General features: G+C 42.2%; 1 protein-coding gene across 1 annotated transcript in view; it reads left to right on the top strand.

The window, feature by feature from the left end:
* The window catches only part of ADAMTS6 (ADAM metallopeptidase with thrombospondin type 1 motif 6), a 313,716-nt gene extending 290,744 nt beyond the window's left edge, over positions 1 to 22,972 (top strand). The window contains exons 22-24 of the mRNA XM_070056759.1: positions 2,345 to 2,521; positions 6,236 to 6,392; positions 19,782 to 22,972. Coding sequence (XP_069912860.1) covers positions 2,345 to 2,521; positions 6,236 to 6,392; positions 19,782 to 19,891 — 444 coding nt within the window. The 3' untranslated portion in view covers positions 19,892 to 22,972. The remainder of the gene's footprint in view (positions 1 to 2,344; positions 2,522 to 6,235; positions 6,393 to 19,781) is intronic.
* Positions 22,973 to 26,791: the final 3,819 nt, after the last annotated feature.

The following is a 26,791-nucleotide window of genomic DNA, read 5'->3' as shown; positions in this document are numbered from 1 at the left end:
ACAGTATTCAATATATAGTGTCTATTAAATGATAGCTGCTATTAGTGGTACTAAAAGTAATAGTCCTTGTGGCTGTAGGAATAGTAGCAACAGTGTTAGCTTGTACCTGACATTGGATTTGCATTGAAAATACTAGGAATTCTTTAGTAGGGTTGGATATAGAGAAATGAAACTGAAGATGTAAATAGAGCCTTATTATCATTTTGTAGTTAGCATACCTACAGATTGCTTAAATATTTATCTTGAAGGCCATAGTGAGCCCTTTTGTTAATTCAGAAAACAATGTAATTGGATTTTGGCTTTAGGAAGATCCTTCTGGCTAAAGTTTAAAGGGTGGACTGGATCCCTGCAAGACCAAGAAACATAAGACCTATTAAAAAGCCAATGCAAAGCTTCCTTTGGGAAATGTTTATTTGTTTGAAGTAAGGTTAGTGGCAGTAGAGATGGAGGGAAATCAATAGATGTTAAGGAGATTGAGGAGTTGGATTAATAAGATGTAGTGATTGAATATATGGATACAGTGAGATAGCAAGATGTGAGGATATTGGTTCAACAGTGAAAAGTATTGGAAATTTCTCTCTTCATCTTAACTCCCTATGAAGCCTCTTTTTTGGAGCCATATTGGAAATAAGTTCATGTTATTCTTCTTCAAAATACATCCTGATGAAACTTACTCTATGTTGGAGGATATGTATTCTGTTCCTACATTCACTGCGAAGAGTTTGCCATGGGACCTTTGATTCCACCTGAAAAAGATGTTAATATTTTTATGACATTTATCAAACTCAAGAATTACCCTCTAACAAACCCACTCAAGTATGTACAATGTCCACTAAGACATCATCATCCCACAACTAGTACATATTGACTTAACTATTGGTATATCAAAACCATCTTTCTGAATAAAGTACAACATATATTTATTGGGCACTTACCCAAAGTCCTCAGGTAGATTCTGGGGTCCCAGAGCATGTGTGTGTGTGTGTGTGTGTGTGTGTACAAAGATGAAACAGAAATTAAATAATTTTAAGGAGCTCATGGTCTGACAGAGATAAGATTTGTAAATAAAAAAAAAGTTGTAAAACAAGTCAGTGGCGATTAGGTATACAAGAACCGACACATTCCATGTCCACTGTTATGGTACTTAACAGGAACTTTGTACTCAGATGTCTGCCTCCTAAAATAGATGATGGGGTCCTTCAGGGTCGAGACTATCTAGTTGTTTTTAGATCTCCCCAGTCTGGTGTGGTTCCTGTAGGCGATCTGGAAAATTTTTTAAATAAAAAATACAGATGCAGTGTTCCCAAATGTTGTTGGTAAAACTCTCATTTGACTTAAGGGAAATACAAATTTTAAGGCAGGGTGCAGACATTCACAGGAGAAAGCCGGAGGACTTTAGCCAACCTTCACGTTCAATAGATGACTTCTAGAAGCACGTGGAGATACAGTGAATAATCAGATCTGTGACAGGGGAAGAAGCATCTTTTCTTAGGATGAAAAACAATTTTTTTTTCAAAGGGGAGCGAATCTTTTTTAAGGTTTTATTTATTTATTTATTTATTTATTTATTTAAATAGCAGAGTGACAAAGAGAGAGGGGATGACAGAGGGCTTCCATCCAGTCCTTATACCTGTATGGTAGGAATCCAAGTATCTGACCATCATCCGCTGCCTCCCAGGCGCAGTAGCAGGCAGCTGAATCGGAAGCATTGAATAGCTTTGACTCAGACCAGGCATTCCCAGATGGGATTCGGGTGTCCCAAGCCGCTCCTTAACCCACAATGCCCACCCCTGGACAGACACAATTTTAAATAACAGTCAAATGTATTATGTTTGTAACTGGCAAGGAAAGGTCCAGAAATTTTCTGTGTAATAAACCTTCCCTTGTGACCATGTGTTCTTAGCTTGGCTAAATGAACCCCCAGCTTGCTTGACAGAGATAAGTTCTTGTGGTTTACTAATAATGTAAAAATTCTTTTTATAAGACTACACCCAACAAGTAGAAATCAAGAATTCCACATTGTCAAAATAAGCAGACTCTTTACACAGCTGAATGAGCCAAGGATGGGGAAGAATAGAGGAATAAACATAGTTCTAGTAAATGAAGAAAATAAGTTAACCAAGAAAAGCAAACATTGAATGAATTTAGCTCTTAAAGACCTTAGGGAAAAGGGAAAAGTGTTTCTGCTCAAAAACTTTTAAGGAATTTCATATCTGAGAGATTTTGCCCAGAATTTAGTGTATATGTTTATTGTATATCTAAATGCACGTTTACTTCCAGGAAGAGTTTCCTCAAATTTTTGTCTTTCTACTGTCATTATAAAGAGTATTCGTTTTATTTCCAGTGTACTCCAAAGTGCGGCCCAGGATTCAAGCATCGGATTGTTCTGTGCAAGAGCAGTGACCTTTCTAAAACCTTCCCAGCTGCTCAGTGTCCGGAGGAGAGCAAGCCTCCTGTCCGCATCCGCTGCAGTTTGGGGCGCTGCCCTCCTCCTCGATGGGTGACGGGAGACTGGGGCCAGGTAAGGCAGTCCAGGGGCAGTGTCTTGAGACACAAGTCTCAGGTCCCTGACTTGTTCCCTGGAAGGGCTTGAGAGAGGAGTAGCAGTTAACACGGAGAAATCTAAGAACTCTCACACACTCGAATGTGAGAGAATACACAAATGGGGCAGCTACTACATGGACACATGCACAGTTATGTTTTCTCCCACACCTAAAGGCTTCAGACTTTGACTTCTGTTCTGGATCCTCCTATTTAAAGTTAAACTTACATGAGAAGTAGTCTAGATGGTCAGAGATTTGAACAAGCTGGGGTTCTAGCCCCAGATTTTTCCCAATAACAAATCAATTGACACCACTGTCTTCCCACTTGGAAAATAGAGAAAAATCCCTACTATCCAATGTCTTATTTTTTTCTGATGAACATTGAATTGGAAAGCACGTGTGTATGGAGCTTTTAGTATATATTTTTATATTAGGTTCATTTCCATTTTATGTTTCAATTCCTATTTTTTTCTTTGAACTTTCTCATCTACTTTTAAATTGTGATGTCTTACTATAGGCCACTTTAAATTCTACTAAACAAATTGATTCTCATCACAAAACAACAATATGAGGTAATATATTGTTAACTTGGTAGACTTAGTCATGTTGTACATGATAGTCACATATTACCATCAATTAAAAACTATTTTTAACTTACAAAACCCTAAGATGACATATTTCCATAGATGAAAAATTAAATATTATCCTTCTAAGAGTACATTAGTTTATATTGAAAAATTAATGACCTCAAAAGTAAATTTCTAGGCAATCAATGCCATTATTCTCCTAATTGGCCATGTAGCTAGTCATTTTCTGATATCAGAGACCCAAATAAATCATAATAATAGCATATAATTATGCCAGTATGATGTTGCTTGTTCTCTGGACCTGCCATGACCTATTATTTTAGAAGTAGCTACCAAAATTCTGGCCAAAATGCAATTCTGCTGGAGTGTAGCAGTATCAATAAACCTCTTTAGGCAAACAAACAGGGCTCTATGTTCAGCCCTGGGGAGACAAAAGAAGATGAACATAAAATAATTAATACTTTGTAGCTCTATAGCAATAATTGGTTTAGTTTACAAAATGCTCATATGGAATCCACCTGATAAGGTTAAACATTGCATGCAATAAGTGTCAAAATGTAGAATGTGACTGTAGTTTCACAATAATAATTATTTCTATACTAAATAGTTTCACAATTATAATTAATACTATATTAAAGAATATGTATTGACATGTTTTAATAATTTTTATTTTAAGCCACGTAGGTATTTGCTTCCTTATATATTCTTTGTTGAAATGCAATATTATATAAAGATCAAAAGAAAGATAGCCAATTTGCAATTGGCTATCTGAGATGATTTTTTTTTTTTGACAGGCAGAGTTAGATAGTGAGAGAGAGAGACAGAGAGAAAGGTCTTCCTTTTCTGTCAGTTCACTCCCCAAATGGAAGCTACAGCTGGCGCGCTGCGCAGATCCGAAGCCAGGAGCCAGGTGCTTCCTCCTGGTCTCCCATGGGGTGCAGAGCCCAAGCGCTTGGGCCATCCTCCACTGCACTCCCAGGCCACACAGAGCTGGACTGGAAAAGGAGCAACTGGGACAGAACCAGCACCCTGACCGGGACTAGAATCCGGGATGCCGGCGCCACAGGCGGACGATTAGCCTAGTGAGCCGCGGCGCTGGCCAAGATGATTGGTTTTTGCCCCTCTTCCAGGCCAGCTCGCTGCTGTGGCCAGGGAGTACAGTGGAGGATGGCCCAAGTCCTTGGGCCCTGCACCCCATGGGAGACCAGGATAAGTACCTGGCTCCCGCCTTTGGATCAGCGCGGTGCGCCGGCCGCAGCACGCCAGCCGCGGCGGCCATTGGAGGGTGAACCAACGGCAAAGGAAGACCTTTCTCTCTCTCTCTCTCTCTCTCTCTCTCTCACTGTCCACTCTGCCTGTCAAAAAATAATTAAATAAATAAATATCAAATAATTTTCCTCCCAACTACAGATTCAGTCAACACAGTTTTTTAAAACTCAAAATAATCAATGAAAATGAATTTTCTTTTTTTTTTTTAAATGAACTATTTATTTACTTGAAAGGCAGAGTTACAGAGAGAGAGAGAGAAAGAGATCTTCCCCATCTGCTGGTTTCCTCCCCAAAAGATCACAATGGCCAGGACTGGGCCAAGCTGAAGCCAGGTGCCAGGAGCCTCCTCTGGGTCTCCCACATGTGTGCAGGCCCATCTTCCACTGCTTTCCTAGGCGCATTAGCAGGGAGCTGGAATCCAAAGTGGAGCAGCTGGGACTAGAACTGGCTCTCATATGGGATGCTGGCACTGCAGATGGTGGCTTAACATGCTGCTCCACAGTGCTGGCCCCAGAAATGTATTTGAAATATGCCTTAATACATTTTGATAATGCATTGATCATTTTCTATTAGAAAGTGGGAAAAGAAAAAAATCTCTGTGAATATCTCTGAGTTCTGTGGGTGCTTTCAGAGTTTTGCTTCTGTTTTTTTTTTTAAGCTGAGCAGGAGAAGAGAGAGAGAAGAGGAGAGAGAGGGAGGGAGAGAAAGAGGAGAGAGAAAGAGCGAGCTCCTATCCACGGGTTGGCACCTAAATGCCCTAGTGGGGCTGGGCCAAGGCCAAAGCCAGGAGGCAGGAAAGCCAGGAACGCTATCCAGGTCTCTCACACGAGTGGCAGGAGCCCAGTTACTTAAGCTGTCACCACTCCCCACCAGGGTCTGCATTCACAGGAAGCTGAAGTCAGGAGCTGGAGCCAGGAATTGAGCCCAGGTACTCCAGTGCAGGACATGGGACAGGAGAGTTTTAACTGCTAGGCTAAACTTTTAGCCCATTCTGCTTTGAAAGTTTTTGTCAACAATCCAATAGGTCTTCAATGTGTTTGCATTCTAAATGTCGGTAGCCCTGGTTTTTGCACCAGTTAGCTCCTCATTTCTTTGATCCCAGATTTCAATCTCCCTGGTGTTATGAGTGCTGGGCCCAAAGAACAGACCCAGCTCCCTTCTTTAGCCTGAACACCTGATTAGTCCCAGCTAAAACTAAGCCACTCAGAGGGTAATTTTAACCTGGAAGTAATGGAACCTTGAGTAGATGAAGGAGGAGGAGACGTGCTAATTGGTTAAGATCAGATCACTTCTCAAGTTTATGTGGCTGACAGTACCTAAGAAAGCTTGAAGTAGTTACTTAAACTCTTTCTCTGTCTTTTTTTTAATTGAACCCATAAGGAGGCCCCACAACTGTATCTGCTGTTGTACTGCACTAATATTTTGGGCAGATACCATGTACCCCCATAAATCATCAAGTTATTTACCTTCTTACCCACAACAAACAGGAGCAATAGTGAAGCTTTAGCTCTAGGATCTCTGATTATTCTACTTCATCACAAGACTTTTCTTACTGCACTCCTGCCAGAGTTTACCAGCCTTCCCTGGAATCATTGGAATGATAGTCCAAGAAATCCCCAGCTACTGTCTTCTGGGAACTATATTGCTTCTATTTTCTATGGTAATAATATCCTTGACTTTCCAAATCCATTCTATGGTAAACCTAATAATACACATCTCAAAGAGGAACCACATATAAGCTCTAAAAGTTGTATGTGTGGTATTTGAAGTAGTATCTCTTACGTCCTGAAAATTATTGAGATCAACATTATGTTTCTCTGTGTTTTTTGGATTTAGTGTTCTGCTCAGTGTGGCCTTGGACAGCAGATGCGAACTGTGCAGTGTCTCTCCTACACTGGACAGGCGTCTAGCGATTGTCCAGAAACTGCCCGGCCTCCATCGATGCAACAGTGTGAAAGCAAATGTGACAGTACCCCCATTTCCAACACTGAAGGTGAGTTTTCCATGGCGAAAGGGACTGTGGCTTTTACAGACTCACCTATACTGTTCCAGCATTTTCAAAGTCCCATAAACCCCCCATTGTACTATAGTTTGCATAGAGTATTTGTGAAAGTTGCTTATACACATCTATAATATTTTCCATGATTCTGACTAACTGACCTTATAAAGTCACTTAGCATCTCTAGAGGTAACTTTACTATCTAGAAAATAAGAGATTAAAGTGGATAATCTCTAAGGTCACATCTAACCTAATATTCTGTATTTAATTTATACTAGAAATCTAGACGTGATTTCTAATGAACCACTCTTAAAAGTGAAAACTTCTGTTTTTTATATGATAATGGATTTCAGTCACTGAGAAAATTAAATTCATGCTTATTATATGTATAATGAAAATACATATTTGAAACTGTGTCATAAATGCAATTTTTCTCATTATAGAAAAAGTCTTTACATTTTAAAATTTCTTTCTTTTTCTTACATATGAGAAATCCCTTTATTAATGGCAGATGCCAGCCAAAATCCAGATTTTCATATTTAAGCAAAATAATCCATAGGCATTCATTCAAAATTCCTTGAATGTTAGTATGTACAAGAAATTATCAGAAATGTAAAGATAAATATGGTACAGTCTGCAAGTTCAGACTGCCTTCTTATATGAAATACATGCACATGAGGTATATCTGAAGCCATGAATTTAAGTTATGTAAGAAATCCAATTTTAAGGCCCTGCTTTTAAAAAAATGAATATAATAATCAAATAATTTGTTAATATTTTCATATGAAAATTATGTACTCATAAACCAATTCAAAAAGCTTTTCTTTCCATCTTCATCAGATCTATCCAGTATGAAGGGTGTTTGAATTATATTTGCTATTTTTAAATGTTTCCTTGGGAGTTTTGTTTAGGGGCGGTGGTGAGCATCTCCTAGGTTAGTGCGGAGACATCGCGTCTGTGCACGTGGCCTGCTCGCTGTAGCTGAGCCTCAGCACAGTCCGTGTACTTTCCTCTTCCAAAGAAGCACAGCTTTTCCTGCATTAATTCAAAGGGTCTGACGCCATCCACTTTTGTTTTGCCTCTTTGGTAAGGGACTCTCTGAAAATCCAGCTTTCCCTCTCTTAAAAAGGGCTCAAAATCCATGACAAACAGGAATTTTTTTTTTTTTTTTAGAAAAGACATGTCTTTTAAATGAACTAAATGCAAACAAATTTTTAGATCTTAGTGATCTAACTAAAAATATCTCTGTTCCATAAGACTGTAACAAGTACCTTTTAGCCATTATAAATTATTAGCAACATCGGTTTGGCAGTCTGTTTTTCTTTCAGAGCTGGAACAAAAGGTAGAAATGGGAAAGAGGCTATAGAGTGGTTATATTAAAATAATCCATGTCGGATGCTACATTAGACCCATTAGGTATACTGCCTTATTGCTCTCACGTACATAAATAATTCATTTCTCTGTATATATTTGTGTGCATGTGTGTGTTATATAATCCTAAAAATGGTCTTTTGAGAGTTGGAATTATTGAAGCACAGATATGGATAGTGACCTGCCTAAATTACAAAACTATCAGGAAATAATAGAGTCAATATTTGAACTCAGACTTGGCAGAGCCCATGGGCGTGTCAGTTTCAACTACATTTACATGCTATTCTTTCTTTTTTAAGATTTATTTATTTATTTGCCGGCGCCGTGGCTCAATAGGCTAATCCTCCACCTTGCGGCGCCGGCACACCGGGTTCTAGTCCCGGTTGGGGCGCCAGATTCTGTCCCGGTTGCCCCTCTTCCAGGCCAGCTCTCTGCTATGGCCAGGGAGTGCAGTGGAGGATGGCCCAGGTGCTTGGGCCCTGCACCCCATGGGAGACCAGGAAAAGCACCTGGATCCTGGCTCCTGCCATCAGATCAGCGCGGTGCGCCGGCTGCAGCGGCGACCATTGGAGGGTGAACCAACGGCAAAGGAAGACCTTTCTCTCTCTGTCTCTCTCTCACTGTCCACTCTGCCTGTCAAAAAAAAAAAAAAAAAAAAGATTTATTTATTTATTTGAAAGTCATAGTTACACGGGGCGGGGGGGACGGGGGAGGTCTTCCATCCACTGGTTCACTCCCCAATTGGTTGTGATGGCTGGAGCTGCTGCGATCCGAAGCCAGGAGCCAGGAGCCTCTTTCAGGTCTCCTACACAGGTACAGGGGCCCAAGGACTTGGGCCATTTTCCACTGCTTTCCCAGGCCATAGCAGAGACATGCTATTCTTTTTTTTTTGGACAGGCAGAGTTAGACAGTGAGAGAGACAGAGAGAAAGGTCTTCCTTTTCCGTTGGTTCACCCTCCAAATGGCTGCTAAGGCCAGTGTGCTGCGCCAATCCGAAGCCAGGAGCCAGGTACCTCCTCCTGGTCTCCCAAGCAGGTGCAGGGCCCAAGCACTTGGGCCATCCTCTGCTGCCTTCACGGGCCACAGCAGAGAGCTGGACTGGAAGAGGAGCAACCAAGACAGAATCCAGCGCCCCAACCAGGACTAGAACCCCCAGAGTGCCGGCGCCAAAAGCGGAGGATTAGCCTAGTGAGCCGCAGTGCCGGCCAGAGACATGCTTTTCTTAATTCAGTCTTTAAACTGGGGTATTTTGAGATGAAAACAGAGCTTCTGGTTGTGAAGTAGAGATCCTCTGGTATGTGTGTCAGCCTCATTAAATAAATTAAGTCTTTAATCATTCCTGAAAGAATTGACTTTTAACATGCCCACAACAATTGATATATTGAAGTTAAGTTCAGAATGTCATTTTACATAGTTTCAATAATTTCTTCAAAAGCATCTCTATAGCGAATAATTACTGTACATAAACTTTGTAGCTAAAGATGCAATATTATTTTCAAAGTGGGCAGATCATCATTTGCAACTGTGCTTATTTCTGCCTTAAAAATTATTTTAAAATTGATAGTTGTTAATCTGAAGATTTTGGATTATTTGTAGAAATATCTCATGGTCATTTCATCTGCCGGGCTAAATCATTTGTTAATATTAATCTGAAGTTAGAAGTTAAGGCAATATTTTTAGACTTCTCAGTAAAGAAGGAAACTTTTAGGAAATTATTAATTCTGCAGAATATGACTAATGTTAGAATTGTTATTACCTAAAGCAGTTGACTCATTGAAAAGGAAGAGAATCACCCTCCTTCAAAATTAGATTTGAAGTACAAACAACATGTCTGTCCTATTTAATGTTCTCCTTAACTTCCTAGTGGCATATATAAACTTGATTTAAATGCCTGAAGTTACTTGTTAATTTAATTGGCAGCTAATTATTGAGTTCTTCCTGTGGCCAACCTCTGCTTTTCCTTATGGAAAATTAAGATACATTAATAAGTTCATAGGCTTTCAAAGAAAACACTTACGTAAGAATTAAAAACAATTATTTTTAATTTGAAAGTGGAAGATGGAATGTGTTTATGTGGAGCTGTTTATGCAAGGGCTAAAGGACTCAAATGATGGACTGATGATTTCACTAGTTTTGAACAAGGCAGACTTCACGGACTAAGTGATCTGTACTGGAGCATGGCATTGGAAGAGCCCAGTTTGTACCCTGGTAAAGTGGATAAAACATTTGAGGTTAATCCTAAGTGTCCTCCACCACATAGATTTCATTTATTTATTTGAAAGGCAGAGAGAGAGAGACAGAAACAGAGACAGAGAGAGAGAGAGAGAGAGATCTTCCATCCCTGGTTCATTCCCAAAATGGCTGCAGTGGCCAGAGCTGGGCTGATCCAAAACCAGGAGACAGGAGCTTCATCTGGGTCTCCCACGTGAGTGCAGGGGCCCACATACTTGGACCATCTTCCACTTCTTTTCCAGGCACATTAGCAGGGAGTTGGATCAGAAGTGGAGCAGCCAGGACTTGAACCAGTACCCATATAGGATGCCACTGTGGAGGCTTTACCCATTATGCCGTAGTGCCAGTCCCAAACATATAGATATTTAATAATCAGATAACATGGATTACAAAAGAGATGAAGCCCTTGCATGAAAATAATGCAAGAGTGGCCCAAGTGCTTGGGCCCTGTACCCACATGGGAGACCAAGAGGAGGCACCTGGCTCCTGGCTTCGGATCAGCGCAGCGCCGGCCGCAGCGGCCATTTGAGGGGTAAACCAATGGGAAGAAGACCTTTCTCTCTCTTTCTCTCTCTCTCTCTCTCTCACTGTCTGTAACTCTACCTGTCAAATAAGAAAGAAAGAGAGAGAGAGAGAAAGAAAGAACAAAAAAAGAAAGAAAGAAGGAAAGAAAATAGAAGAGGATTCTCCTTTCCCCAGTACAGTCAGGTTCCTGTGACTCATGGTTCAGGGCGACTGAAACACCAGCTCAGCTGAGCCCCAAGACGTTACAATCCAGAGAGACTGCTTGGGATCTGAAATAGAGTCTTTCAGTTGAGTATCTATGAGTGAAATATGTCACAAATAGAATCGTGAGGATTTTTTTAACTACCAAGGTTTTGGTAACACCTCTTCCACCTAACATTTTATTATGGAAATAATTAAAAAGTTTCAAACATGCAGCAAAATGAAAAGAATTTCACCATGGACACTCATGTCATTAACATTTCATTGAATTTGCTTTACACATATTTATCCACTTATCCATCCCTTAAGGTTATGGTTTTTAAGTTAACATGCTGCACTCATTTAACCATTAATTCATTTGCTTAGCAAACATACTTACTGTGTGCAAGGCACTGAGACTATAATACAACAAGGTCACGTCTTTATAGGGAAGAGCATAATTTAGTTGAAATGGAAACATGCAAACTAATGATTTTCACCGTGTGAGCAGTATTGTGATGGGTAGAAAGAAGCTACCCTAAGTGCACAGAGCAGTGGGTGATCAGCAGAAGCATCACAGAGAAAGAAAACTTGACCTGGGCACTGGGAAACAGTTTACCAAGAAGGCATTCCTGGCAGAGGGTGAGGATATGCTGTCATGCGGGCACGCATGTACCTCACTCTGGCTGCAGTGGGTTGTCAGATGAGCAGGCAGTGGAGATGGGGCCACAAAGGTACAGACAGGAACTTGATTTTAGAGGATCCTGTGTATAACAGAAGGAAGTTAGAACCTTATGGATTGTAGGGACCAAGTAAAGAAACTTGGGAAGTGACATGTTCAGGATAGCAGGAGTGTAGAGGTGCATAGAGCAGCCTTGTGTGCAAGGTGAACTAGAAAAGTGTTATCAGAGTCCAGGCCAGAAATGAAGAAGGCTTGAACTAAGGTTAATATGATAATGATGATAATGGAGGATGGTGAAATGGGAAAAATTAAAGTGGGAAACAGAGTAAAAATAATCTGATGAACAGTTAGTCATGCAAATGAGAGATGCAGAGGTGTTTCAGGATGATTCCAAAGTTTCAGATTTAAGTAAGATTACCATTAATCATGCTATGAAATTCATACAGCAGTAGAAAAGGTAAATACCTTACTCCCTCCCGAAGCCATAATAAAATAGAATTTAAATAAGATAACAGACAATAAAGTAAATGGAAACTGAAGAAATGGATGGAGGTTAGGGCAACAAAAAAAAGGGGGGCATAAGAAAAAGAAAATCAGAGATAGGACATCAAGAAATTAAAGTGATGAGAGGGAAGTGGGAGGAGAAGAGACACAATTTGCTGTACTCAACATCTGCTTTCAGTTGTTTGGTCTTTGTTTTTGTCTGAAAGCTTCAACAAAGGGTTAAAGCATTATTTATGTGATCTTGAAAGACTGCCACTGATGAGAGTAACATTACGGTGCTGCTAAGAGTGAATTATAGATATGCTGGGCACCACTGCATTTGAAATACTACACAGAATAATTTTTCAAGGTGCATATGGCAACTGGGACTAGCTTTCTCAAGCTCACCTGAAATTCTATCCAAAATGCCATGTTATTCATCTTTCATGCAGTTTCAAATTCTCTTGTAGCTTATGTGGTAAGTCTTTTCAGTTTCTCAGTAGCGCAAGGCACTCTGTCATCTAGTATTTATTGCTGTGAGGTAATGAGTCATGGTGTGCCATGAGCTGGTAACCGACCCAGGAAAGGTGTGGTTAGTGTACATTGGTTTACTGGCCCAGGAAGTCTAATGGTAGCTTTGGTGGGCACAGTCTCTCTCATGTAAACAACTCTGGGAATGCCAAGGCAACTCCCAAAATCTTATAGCAAGGTCAATGGAACAAAACAGCTACAGAATTTAGATTTTAATGTGCAATCTTATGTATTAAAATCAGGGAAGGGAATAATGAAGGTCATTTGAAGACTGATTTCCAGGAAGTGAGGAGGCAGTTTTTCCTTTGCCACTTCAGAGAGTTCATAATCCATTTAGCATTCAGGTTCACATTCCTGGCTGTCTGGTTGGAGGGAACCATGGATTTGGGTTGGGACAACGGTAGTTTGAGGTTGAATGGGGTAGCATCTGGAGAATAAGAGAAGACTGAATAAAAAGAAACTAAGAAAACAAAGAGATAAAAGAATGGTTTAGTCTATGGTAAGATGAAAACCAGGAAGCAGGCGTCTGGTATAGAGGTTAAGGTGCCATTTAAAACACCCACATCCCACATTGGAATGCCGAAGTTTGAGTTCTGGTGCTGCTCCTAATTCCAGCTTCCTGCTAATGCCCACCCTTGGACACAGCAGATGATAGCTCAAGTAGTTGGGTCCTTGCTACCCATATGCAAGAACTGAACTGAGTTTCTGGCTTCCAACTTTGGCCTAGCCCAGCCTTTGGCCATAGTGACCATCTGTGGAGTAAGCCAGCAGATGGAAGATTCCTTCCTCCCTTCCTTCCTCCCTTCCTCCCTCCCTTCCTTCCTTCCATCCTGTCTCCTTCTCTCTCTTCACTATTCTTTTCCTCCCTCCCTTCCTCCCTTCTTTCATTCTTTTCTTCCTCTGTCCCCATCTCTGTCTCCTCCTCCCCCCATAACTCTCCCTCTGCCTTTAAAATAAATAAAATACCAAAAAAGTTTTTAAATTATTAAATCAGAACAAAGTTCAATAACTGATCATCTTGTTTCTGAGATGAAAAGTCGGTAGACTGTTCCCATTGCAATGAATACTGTCAAATTCCAAGTGAAACACCATCTCATCCTTTTCTTGTCTGAGTATGTAACGTATTAAGCTGAAGTTCAGCTTTATCAGGAAAAGAACAGTGAGTGCACACATCTGCACCTCTGGTCCTGCAATTGCACATGCATAGCCTTTGCCATCTCACTTCTCACCAGGCTCTGTGTTTACAGGGGTGCTTTGTCAGAATCACAGCTGCTTGTGCTTTTTCAATCCAAAAGATAGACTCTGAGGTAATTAAGTCATAATTCCCCACTTAGCTCTGTTCTTCTGAATCTCATAAAGAGCTTTCAGGCTCCGAGAGTACGAATTCTCTCAAAAAAGGTGAAGGATCAGCCTGGTTCTGGTTGTGGAGGGATCTGACCCTGAGTATCCCAGTTCCCTTTAGTGATATAACGTAGACAAATTTTGCAACATTTGATGAAATAAATACAAGAGCACTGCATCTGAGGAGTTGGTTTTGTATTCCTTGGACTAAATCCCAATGAATCTGAATCCAGTTGTATCCTACTAAGCCTATGTTCAATGTGAATTTTTGAAAACATGTCTTTTAGGTTAGGGTTTTGAAAGATTAAACCACTTGGAGAAAAAGCTCATTGGAGTATCAATAATAAGTATATTCTTGTGTTGTCTATGAAACAAGCTGCCTAATTTTATCTTTCAACTCTACCAAAACTGAAATTACCCGTGAGAACTACTACAGCATACCTGGCAAGTTCCCTACGATTCTAATCATGGATCTAGTCCACATCCAAGGGCCTAGGGCCTGGCTTTTGCCCTTGATGTGTTCCCAGGTCTCCCTGAGGAGAATTATGGAATACTCCTTAAATTGTCATTTCTAGAAATCTCTGGCCTTGGGGAAGGTACAACTATTTTTTTCAGGTTTGTGGAACATGAAAATAAAGGAGAATAGTTAGGTCCACAAAATGTCTCCTAGAAACCGCACAATGAGGACTTCTTACTTCTGATATCTTGATGAGGAAAAAAGGTAGAAAACATGCCTGTTCTACTCCCAGGAGAGTACTTGCAGGTACATGATGATGTTGGAAGAGTAAATCGGGCTGCTTCATCTTAACATCCTTGGCCGGCGCCGCGGCTCACTAGGCTAATCCTCCGCCTTGCGGGGCCGGCACACCGGGTTCTAGTCCTGGTCGGGGCGCCGGATTCTGTCCCGGTTGCCCCTCTTCCAGGCCAGCTCTCTGCTGTGGCCAGGGAGTGCAGTGGAGGATGGCCCAAGTGCTTGGGCCCTGCACCCCATGGGAGACCAGGAGAAGTACCTGGCTCCTGCCATCGGATCAGCGCGGTGCACCAGCCGCAGCGCACCGGCCGCAGCGGCCATTGGAGGGTGAACCAACGGCAAAAAGGAAGACCTTTCTCTCTGTCTCTCTCTCTCACTGTCCACTCTGCCTGTCAAAAAAAAAAAAAATCCTTGACTTAGACTGCACCACTTAAAGAGCAGTCAGTATGAGTGTATCTTCATGAAGAAAATCTGATAGTAAAGACCAACCCTCGAAACACATCATCTACAGTGTTTATGTGACAACAAAGAATTTCTCCTAAACCAGAAGATTCCATATGGATTTCCTACTATTGTTTATTTGCAGATAATTTACTGCTTGAATATAGAGAAACTTTTAATTTTTAAATATTTTAAGTATTAGCTAGGAATCAAGGATAACTGCAGATCATGCAGAAATCAAAACACAACATTTGTATCATAGAGTTGATTTCAGTTGGAAAAATATAGTTTAATTTATGTATTTCCCAAAATGATTTTTCTCACAAGAGAAGATTGGATTTTGTATTGGCTCAAGAGTAGAAGGGAGAAGATTATTTCATAATTTCAATGGATTTTGAGGATGAGGCAGAGGAATGAAGTGATTAAGTTTTATAATAAGGCCTCTTAACCACACTGGTATTATGTCAATGAGTCAATCCAAGAGCACAACAAGCCAGTCTTCTCTAGTTAGATGAAAGTGGCAGTCAGGTTGAATGTACCAATAAAATTTAAAGCTGTACTAATATTCTGAAGATTACATTCAGCTTCCTATAATAATGGGGGCTTAAAACTCTTTGTGTCAAAATCATGTTTTCAGTTAGATAGCTTTATAAAATTCAAAGAGAAGGATATAGCAAAGAAAATTCAGAGAAGGTGTAATTCAGGCTGTTTTATTTTATTTTTACTTTTTTTTTAAAAAAGGTTTTATTTGTTTATTTGAGCTCCAGAGTTACAGAGAGAGAGAGAGAGAGATCTTCCATCAGCTGGTTCACTCCTCAAATGGCTACAACAGCAGAGAGCTGGGCAAGGCCAAAGCCAGGAACTTCTTCTGGGTACAGGGGCCCAGAGATTTGGACCATCCTCCATTGCTTTCTCAGGCTTATTAGCAGGGAGCTGGATCTGAAGTGGCGCAGCAAGAACATTGAACCCTCGCCCACATGAGATGCTGGCGCTGCAGACAGCAGCCACAGCACCAGCCCCATAGTTCAGGCTATTTTAAATGCCTATAATCTAGAAATCTCCTTTTTTAAAAAACATTTTCCCCTTCTCTAAGGATGCAGAGCCAATTCAGAAAAAAAAAAACAAACCTGACTATGATGCCTCACATGTTGGCTTATCTGTGTTGTCTCAAGAATACAAAGTCATAGACAAGCAGAAACTGTTTGCAGTTAGAGACCAAGAATACTACCAAAGTAGAGTGGCTTTGGAGTCAGACAAATCTGAGTTCCAATCCCAGTTCTTAGACCAACTAGCTATGTGACCCAGTATGAGTTTCAGCAGCTTTCTGAGCTTAAGTTTTGCCAGCTGACTTGAAATAATGAAATATAAAAATATATAAAAACCTGACACAAAGAGGGATGCTTGGTAAATTATTTTTTTAGTGCTGTAGTTACTAAGTCCTTACAGAGTAAAAAAAAAAAATCAGAGAATTAAAAATAAGCCATGGTTGACCTTTGGTGACTAGATTTTTATCAGTCAAAACATTTAATGAACTGATTCTTCCAGTCAGTTCCTAGAAGGCAAAATGGAGAGAGTAGGAAGTGGATCTTCCACACAGCCCATCCTTCTTGGAAGTGCCCACAGTCCATCAAGGCTGAGTGTCCTTCTATAGCCTAGGAGTCTAATTCAGTATCTCATCAGGGCCTGTGTTCTGGGTTTTGTCAGTCCCAGATCTCTCCTCACCTCTGTCACTATCATGATGTACCTGTTCTTTCTGTACAAACATGTCACCCTTCTGAGAGCTTGTCTCTATTCATTTGGATGGGGATGCCAGAGAGGCAACACAGGCAGATGTTTCGGTGGTAACATTCAATGATGATGGAAGAGTAATGAGAACTAATAAACTGAGCCAAGGGCCACGGCACGTGCTTTGTATGCATGCCCTCATGCAAGCCCTACAGCATCCTATCAGCAGGCCTCTTCATGGTCTTCGTTTCAGAGATGCAGAATCTGAGGCAGAGAAGTGAGGTAACTTGGCAAAGGACAAACAGTGCTACAAGAAGCAGAGCCAGAGTGCCTCTCCAGCTCCACCTGACAGCAGATCTCCACTCTCTGATTTCCGAGTTGTGCTGCTCTGCTGCCGCAGGCCAGGGGGCACGCATCTGTCTCCCTCCCTCAGCTTGACCCTGCTTCCAGGACCCAAACAGCTTCCTGCTTTTACCCAAGTTAGTTGGGCACTGTGGGCATGGGGAATGTCAGAGAGGGTCACCCTGGCCGCTGGCCTCCCGCCCATCCCTAAGCTAGGCCGAGTACTGCCTCTGGATGAGGCCTGTGCAGAGAATCTTATTTCCAGCACTGACTTAAGAAGCAGTCTCCAGCTCTATTTGTAATAGCCTGAAGGTTGGCAGGGGGAGGGGAGCAGTAGGTGGAGATAGAAGCAATTTTCAAACACTATTTCATTCCTTATAGGTTATTTACTGTTTTATCAGATCCTGAAGTTTAAATCGAAAAGAAAAATCTGAATGTGCTTGTATTGTCATAAAGTTAATAAACGGTAAAGCTAGGATTAAATCCAAGCAGTCTGGCTTCTAATTTTATTTCCTTGTACTATTAAAACAACCAGTCCTCTTCTATCTGTTTATCAACTAAATCATTTTTATGTTTTGGCAAAGAAGGTCAAAGCTAAAGCTTATTTTGTATTTTAAGCAGTACTGCTAGTCCCTGTTGCAGAGTACGAGTGGTTGCCCCATAAGGAGGGCAATTTATTTTGTTTTGTAGAAGAATCATTTATTTATCTATTTGAAAGAGTGACAGGGAAAGAGACAGAGAGAGAGAGAGGGATCTTCCATCCACTGGTTCATTCCCCTAAATGCCTGCAACAGCCAGGGTTAAGCCAGACCAAAGCCAGGAGCAAGAAACTGCATCTGGTTCTCCCACAAAGGTGGCAGGAACCAAAATACTTGGGCTATCACCTGCTGCCTCCCAAGTACGTTATCAGGAAGCTGGGTCAGAAGCAGAGGCAGGACTGCACCCCAGGCACTGTGACGTGGGGTGCAGGCATCCCCAGCATCAGCTTAGCCTGCTGCACCACAGTGCCCATGTGGCCCAAGGAGGGTAATTTGGAATCAAAGATGAGGGACAGTACTTCAACAGAGAGATGCTTTTCTCATTATTTGAATGATTATATTGTCCTGACAATGTGTCCCTCTTGGTAACAATGATAAATTTTTCTCACAAAAATATTTTCAGTCTAAACTTTTTGTGATACTTTTATTGGTCATGACTCTTTGAGCTGAAAAGAAAAAAAAATACCAAGTGACCTCCAATTTTTTAAAATATATGGACGTCTTTTCAACTCATATTCAAACATGATCCACCAAATACCATCTGATTTCTTTTTTATTTTTTGGTGCAAAGTTTAAAGACTTTTTCTTGCCCTTCCTACTTTTAGCTGAAAATTGAATTGCCTGTGAAAAATTTCTATTCCAATTTCTAACTATTTTTCTCTTTGTCAGTCAAATCAAGAGTGAGAAAGTTTGGTGGTGGCAGAGCTTATGTTCTCAGAGGATTTGGGAGTTCCACGTTCAAATTTTAAGACTTTCATTGAAAGAGCCTTTAAAATGAATGAGATCTGTAAGACTGTTACCTTACTTCTCAATTGTAAGAACTGGACATTTTCCCCAGTTCTTTGCATGTAATTTCCCATTTGTATCATATTGATCATGTACTACAGATTTGGTCTCTGAGAATTTTACTGAAGCCAGGAAAAGAACAAGCAAACAACAGCAAACCCTCAGTTGTGTTGTGCTGAACTTGTCCTAATTACCTACAGCAATTTACCCAGCATGCTTCAGCTAACCACCTGGAAAACGGAGAGTGGAACTTTGGTTCTGGGAGGCATATGAAAATTTAATTACTAGGTTTACACAAAGTATCTTGAAATCCCCAGATAAAAGTGACCAGAATACTGGGGAAGGATATCATTATTAGCAGCACTGGGATTGTGTGGCAGGGGCAAGGTTATTGAGACTCAAAGGCCCCAGGCCCCTCTTCTGTACAATGGCCCCCAGTCCCACCTCTGTAACAGCCTCAAGGGGAGATGGGGAAACAATCGTTTGTTCACCTTCTGGCTGCAGGAACTGTAAGACTGCAGCTGTGGCAATTCCAGCACGGAAGAGAAAACACACATAGGAAAAAAGAAGGCCATGTCTCCCTTCCAAATTAAAAAAAGCCATTTCTACATGTTTCCATAACCCACAGACTGCTGCCATTTGAGGCCAACCCCTCAAAGGTTTCCTCTTGGTCGACTGTAGTCGCTGAATCTAGGCCACTGTCAGCAGTCCTTTTCATTCACGCAGGCCCATCCGCGTGCCTCCCAGATGCAGAGGTTCTCGAGAGACGTGTGTACTTTGGTATCAAACAATGAAACTCATGTTTGATTTTGGATAACCTTGCACTGCTGAATAAAATAACCCTTGAGAAAGAAGCAATAAAAGCGCTGTAAGAAAAATGACTCATGTTTCCAAGCTGTCTAAAGTGATCACTTATCCCAACAAATGGTAATTCTTTCAAGACACAGTGGGCATGCACCATACTTATAAAAGTCTGGAAGAAAAAAAGCCTTGCAAACATTTTTTTTAAAAAAATGTTGTGTTAAAATATATCAAAAGAATGTTTCTGGTAGGCTGTACCAGACAGGGTATGCCTAAAAACAAAAACAAAAACCACATGGATCTGGAAGCCAAGGTGGATGGCTCCTGGGGGGGCGGGGGGGGGGGTCCTCACTGAACACCCAAGCACATTGGCTTGTTTGTGTACTTGGTTATGTGCCTCTAATTGTTTTCCATTGTTTGCCCCCATTCGTTAGAGTGCAAAGATGTGAACAAAGTGGCTTATTGCCCACTGGTGCTGAAGTTCAAGTTCTGCAGTCGAGCATACTTCAGACAGATGTGTTGTAAGACCTGCCAAGGACACTGACCCACAGAAAGCCAGAGAGAGAACCTTGTCATTTCATCATGGAAATGCGTCCATCAAAGAGAGCCACCCAGAGGAAGAGGGTTGATGTCCTTGCAAATGCATTACCCTGTGGAAAACGTAACCACTGGTCAGCCCTAGCTGACAGGATTTCAATATTATTTTAACTTCTGTGAAGTGGGATTTATTGATCCAAAGTGCTGGACACGGTATTAGGAGGGAATGCCAGATTGGAGAGATCCAAACAACACGGGGAGACTTGCTTACTGTGGAATGTTTGTGTTCTTTCGAGTAAATCCAATAGCCTGTTTACCTCCGTGGACCATTAAGATAATTTTTATTATGGACTTAGCAATGACACTGAATCCATTTGTATTTAAAACTGTTTAAAATGTAGCTGTTATGACTTGGTCAACTATGGAAGTAAAGAAGATTCAGAATTCCTAAGTCATAGCTTAAAAATATTTACTATACTCTATCTCACTACAGCAGCGCCACAACTTAAATTATAAAATGGGCTTTGAACTGTAACTTAAGGAGCAATTATAAATCAAAAGTAATGAGAGTTTGTATTATTTTTTCTTCCTTTCACCTAATTTCCTTAGGAATAATCCCCCTGTTCTGAACACTGCTGTGAGCCATATATAAAACTATATTAAACTGAACAACAATGAGGGACTTAGTGTGAAGCAGTGCATCAGTAACCGCAGCTGTGCAAGTCTATAAATTCAGTGCTAAAAGACTGTGGCCAACTTGCCATTGTGCAAGTGAAGCTGAGATTTCCATTAAAACTTTAAGAGAAAAACATTTCAATTTCGTGCAGAAGCCAGACCTGGAGTATGGCTGAGATGAAGGCACCAGGCCCTCTGCTGCCATCACAGAGGTTACCTTACTTCTTATTTGAGTCACCCCAACTCACTGTGTTTACACCCGCACCAGCTACAGAACAGCTCCTGCCCTGTTGCGTTGTTGCATGCGTGTTGTGCTAACCGAGATGATACCATGCAAAAGCTAGACTGGCTCGGTAACAACCAGACAGACCCTTTTGCAACTTGATGACAATTATGATGGGTTCCAGATGTCCTTTCTTTGATATGGTAGAAGGGCATTTATTTATATGAGAGCAAGTGTGTGTGTGTGCGGGCGCTTTTGAGTGTGTGGAAAGATGAGTGTGCTCCCACATAAACGTGCTATTTCTGAGTTTTAAAGGAGGCAAGGGATAACAACCAAAGAAGAAAGCTCGTGAAGACTAGAGATCAGAAAGCATACATTGTAAGTCACTCAACCAAGAATTTTGTATTATTTTTACGGATACTCTGAATGGCAACTAAATGTGAAACCCAGTTTCTTGGGCAAGTCAAATTCTAGAGTCACATCCACCTAAAGTAAAACGTCTGGCTCATATTTTCCCTATCCTCGAGTTTTGCATCCTTCTCATCAAAAGGCTCAACAACAGTGTTTTTTTGAAAAGGGTACTTGTTTCTATAGATGTTTTGTACTTGAAGACTTGTGGCTTGCAGCAGGTTCCAGAGGAATGTGCTTTGTGTCCAGCATGCCTCCTTTATTGTACACGTGTCCTCGGTGAATACGCCGACTCTACGGCTCAAAACTAAATGGCTGCTTGGTAGACCTGATACCTGCAGTTAAAGAAAAGGTTTGCTCAAGTTCACTGCTCTGAACCACACTTCAGTGTGTCATATGCACTGCAGCCTAATGTCGATGATTCGTTTTTGTTTGTTTTGTTTTTTTCTGAAAGGTAGAGAGACTCTCAGACACCAAAAAACAACCTAAATTCACACAGGTTTGCTGTATATGGTTGGCATGGGCTGCTTCCTCCACACTCAGTCGTGACTATCTATCTCATTACCTGGCTTCTCTCTCAGGTCCATGGTTCCCGTCCCTGAGCTTTACAGAGAGAGAGAGAGAGAGAGAGAGAGAGAGCTGTTGATGAAGAAGCATGGTGCCAGAGCCCCATCTACGCTACCCTTAGCAGACCAGCCCCAGTGCCATCTTGCCCATTCAGTGAAGGGAAGGCAGCCCATGGGCGGCAGGGCCTGAATTCTTGTGTTCTTTTTCAAAGAAAATGAACTTGGTGCTAATGTGCTGGTGAAATTAAATAAAGGGTAGATGATTTCTGCAGTAGATTAAGCATAGGTTTGCTATCATGATCTGATTTTCTCCAAGATAACTACCAGCTTATATTTTTATTTCAAAAAGATTTCTGACTCTATTGACTAAAGGCTACATTTTGCCTGGGGCCTGACCTTGCAAGGGCTTGTGTACTGTGCAGAGCCTCTGGGACGTGCACCAGCACTGAGGGCAGAATGCCAAGAGCTCCCCCTGGGGCACCTCAGACTACCTTTCAAGAGGGAACCAAGTACGGAATGTACCAGGATTAAACTTTTTAAATAAGCCATGAACATGGACCTGAGTAGGTTAATATATGTGTGTGTGTGCATATATTGCACAGCACATTACACTACCACTGCCACTCTAGCCACCAACATGGCTACATGATGCTTCATTCCTAAGCAGTAACAATAGGATTGTCCATGGAAGCTGGGCCACCAAGGTAGGCTCTCCAAAAGTAAGGAGCTGTACAGACCACTTAATGAACCCCAGGTACCCCACGGTGCCCCACGCCTGGGAGCAGTATCTGCCACTGGTGTAAAGGCCTACCAAAAACAGGAAAGGTAAAATGTACCCAAATGATTAAACTCCTTGAAATATATATGACTTCCAAACAGTCCACTTCATTAGGAACTTTTTTATTTGAGTGAATGTCACATAGGTATCCTTAATAATACAGAACAAAATTACTTTTGTATTATTGTGATTAGTTGTTGCTTATTATTTTATACTCAGTATTAATGTGGTACACTGTTACTTTTTTTTGCTTTTGTAAATTATATTCTAATTTATTGCCATGTTTCCTAACACTTGTCCTACATCCATTCTCCTGCTTGTAATGAAAATGAAAAAGTCATTGTAACACTTGATGGAGTGAAATTCCACACCAGGCACAGATTTTTTTTTTTGACATAGATAATTTAGTAAAAATAAAAATTCAGCTTATAATAATGATTCAGATGGAAGTTGTCTATTTCCTGAGAAGTTCATGTTAAACTTGCAGTACAAGAAATCTATGCTGTGGGATACCATATCTGTATTATCTGAATTATCTAGAAGTATCAGGATCAAGAGGATTTGTCACATCCTTCTCAGAGAGTACATCTGTTTGTACACATCTTAGTCTTGTCTACATTCAAGGACTTAAGCTAGTTCTTGTGGGGCTCTGTTTCCAGAGTAGCTACCTACTTACCAGGCAGCTACTGTGAGGCCAGGAAGGAAGTCCAGACTGGCCACTGCCATGTACCTCCTGTCACTGGGTATACAACTCTTTTGTCCTCCTTCCTTTCCTATCCATGTAACTTCTTAAGTATTGTAGAGAATACAAAATATTTCAGTGTGGAAAGGGTACTGAATTCAAACTGGGTGGATTTTTCTACTCAGATTCAGTGGGGCATAGAAACATGGTAGGCACATTTTCCACCTTCAGACATTTTCTCTTCGGCTGAAGATGAACCAGTGGCACGGTTTTTGTGGGATACTATAATAGGCAGTGATAACTCAGAAAAGCTTTGAATGTGCATACTTAGTTGTTTGAGTACTTTTATAGGGACAACATCATCATCATAAAAGAAGAGTAGGATGTTCAAGCATGGTGGTGCTTTACCCACTCCCATGTTCCATACACACATACCCAGTCTTACCCACTGCAGTAATCTTATTGGACCAAGTGAGGTTAGGTATTCTTGGGAGAGTATTGCCCCAAAGTCACTCCCAGTAGCCAAAATGGCTCAAGAATCATGAATATTGAGTTAATGAGAAGACTGTGGGTACCAGCCATTTTCACCTCTCTCTTCATTTTCAGAGGATAGTTCTTTCAGGGCTTGGCAAGATGAGAATATACCCAGGAAGTGGCTTGCTTTAGCTTGGATCCATTAGATTCAAGTCTCTCGTTTCATCTGCAGTTGTTTTCAATTAAATGATTTTTGTCCCTCTGAAAAACCTAAAGGACCCTGTCCTGCTTACCAACTCCAAGAACAAAAACAGTCTGCCTTCCACGGAGAGTCAGCCACTCCCCATGGAGGTGTCATCCTCAAAACTTTATGCTCCCAAAGGCCAGTGTTGACCTCAGTAACAAACGTGTGCATTTGCTGGGCTGGGCTAAAGCTCATTATTTAAAAAAAAAAAAGGAAAAGAAATGTAATTCAAGGAGAAAAAGTCACAGCCAGGAAGACTGAAAAATTCTAAACGAGTGGTCACAGGAAAGAGGAACAATCAGTCACTGAGTAAGCAGTGACAGATAATCCGTGCTTGGAATTCTGTCTCGTTCATTTCATCAGAATGTGCGGCGTAAACTACCGCGTTTTTAGAAAGAACAGCTGTTCACAATGATTTTGCACCTCAGACTTCAAAACCTCAAGCCGTAATTTGAAAGGAAAATGGGCTTCCCCCACCTCTTCCACAGCGGGTATTTCCAGCATTCTTTGTTTCCCGTTTCTTCCGTCGATGATGTCTGAGGCCAGAATGAAACCGTGCTTTGAGCGCTGGCTTCATTCTGAGGGGAAAACCAGGGTTATGTTCATGTCCTCTTTGGGTTGGTGGCTCCCTTTAGCCCCCTGAAAGCCTTGAGCTGTGTGGGTAATGAAGCCAGCCTCCGCAGTAATGCTTTACCTTCAACAGAATGGCACGGTGTGGTTACACACAGTCCGATTCTGCCTGGTGTCTCTGGGGCACAGCACGACCTGCTGGGTGTGTCGGATTTTCTTACCTGGACCTGAAACTTGTGAAGATCATTCAGGAGCTTTCTTCCTGGGCCTTGGCTTGGATCCCTTACCTTCCGGAGAAGTTCACACGAGAGAGGTCAAGTTGGTCCACCAACTCCAGGCCTCACAGAGCAAGGCCCTGCTCATGCCAATGGAGCAACACTAGCCGGCTTCTACTGGCTCAAGGCTGACGTGGTTCTAGGACGAAGCGGGGTCTGTGCCCACCACATGGACAGTGGTGGGTAGCAGGTTAGCCTATGGGTCCACATACCTGTGCTCACTTTGGAATTCTTGCTGGCAGAACAACAGTTCTGAGATGAGCCCTCTGAAATCCCAAGCAAACGTGGCAGAAGGAAGTCCCAGTGCGGGGCCACTGCAGGTCAGATATGAGCTCCTGTGTCTACAGGGTGGCATCAGCGAGTGTCACTCATTCCTACGGCTAATAGTTGCTGAGTACCTGCTGCACCAGGCCCTGTGCAAGGCATTTTAACATCTGCTGGCTCATTGAGTGGGTTTCAATAAGAGTAAGGACAGTACTATCCATCCCCACTTACAAGGGCCAAGACTGAAGATCAGAGAGGTTGAGTGAGCTGCCAGGGGTCACAGAACCCACTTGTTCAGCACACAGCATCTGGGACAGGGTCATTAGAAATAATTCTCCTTTGCTAGAGAGAGACAGGTTCACCATTGCCAGAGAAAGTGGGGTTCTCCTTCCTAGGAAACCATAGGCCTGAGGGCTCGGCAGAGCGTCAGGGTTATGAAAGGTGAGCTCCGAGTGCCTTAGTGAGTGGTGGTGTTTCACTGTGGGCATCCAGACACTGGCTTGGTGACAAAGCTACAAGAGAGGACTTAGTGTGGTTTCTAAGCATGGAGTTCGAGTTTGGATGGAGAGGGAAAAGGCAGGCCAGAGGCATTCTGGAATGGAAGATGTCTGCAAAGTCCTTTAGCAGCCAAACCTCTTCAATTTAGGGGGCTCTCGCCTCCCCTGAGATGCCTCATGGTAAATCACTGAGCGCTCTCTGCCCGACAGTCCCGCACGCCCTGTCCAGACATGCCCGTGGGCCTCGAGGGCCTGCTTCCTCACAGCTGGAGCAGAAGCAGCCCCACGGAGACTCCAGGGCAGGCTTTGAGGAGCAAGGTGGGTTTCTCGGTTTCAGTCAGCAGGACCGTGAGGACGTGAAAACGTGGGCCATCAGCTGGCCGCCAGCCCGCATGCTGCTTGACCTTCTGCGGTGGCTCCCCGGAGGGGAGCCAGGTGTTCTTTCAGCCCAGGCCAGAGTGTATTGGCCGCCCAACTGGCCTCTTGCCTCCACCCCATGATGGGGCTTTGGCTGGACCTCAACCAAACAGCTGCTTGTGGAGCCACAGGTGGCCGCCCACGCTCTCGCCCAGGCCAGCAGCTGTGCTGGCTTAGCTCAGCCTGGCAAGACGGCCCGTGTGTGCCTCTGCTCCTCTGCCCCGGCTTCTCCTGGAGCCGGGTCACTCAGGGGATTAAGGACGAAAGGGAAAGCTGAAATACTCCCAGGGTGTTATGTACACTCATAAGACCTGCTCTGTGGTCCAAGGCAAGCAAAACACACACTGTGGTCTCCTCCTTCCTTGAGTGGAATCAACTTTGGGGTTTTATTTTCAGTCATTCACATTAATCTGATGTAAGTCAGTGGAATTTTAGTTCCTGTTTGTCATGTGTATTAGTGTCACAATAAACATTTTTTCCTGGTGCTATGTACCCATCATAAATATGAAAGCAAAGAAGAATGATATCCCAACTTCAAATAAATGGCATCTGGGAGACCATCCCAGGAGGCTGGATAGCACCACCATACAAGAACACTATCGGGGAGATTGCTTAATTCCCCGGGCTCCCCGAAGAGTTAGGGGTGAGGGTTCTTACAGGTTGAAATTGGGACTGCGAAGTGCTTGATCAGCTCGCGTCTGAGCTCCTGGTTGGCCATGGTGCTCATGGGCTCCCTTTGATTGGTCAGGGACGCCATGCTCCCTAGAGAATTTATGATGGCCAGGTGGGCTCCAGTTGGTCTGGGTGGGATTACATGTCTTCCCCAGACCTGTA

The sequence above is a fragment of the Oryctolagus cuniculus genome, chromosome 14 (genome assembly GCF_964237555.1).
Source record: "Oryctolagus cuniculus chromosome 14, mOryCun1.1, whole genome shotgun sequence".
Lineage (NCBI taxonomy): Eukaryota > Metazoa > Chordata > Mammalia > Lagomorpha > Leporidae > Oryctolagus > Oryctolagus cuniculus.
Note: the sequence above shows the minus strand (reverse complement) of the source record. Positions and strands in the feature narration are given on the sequence as shown.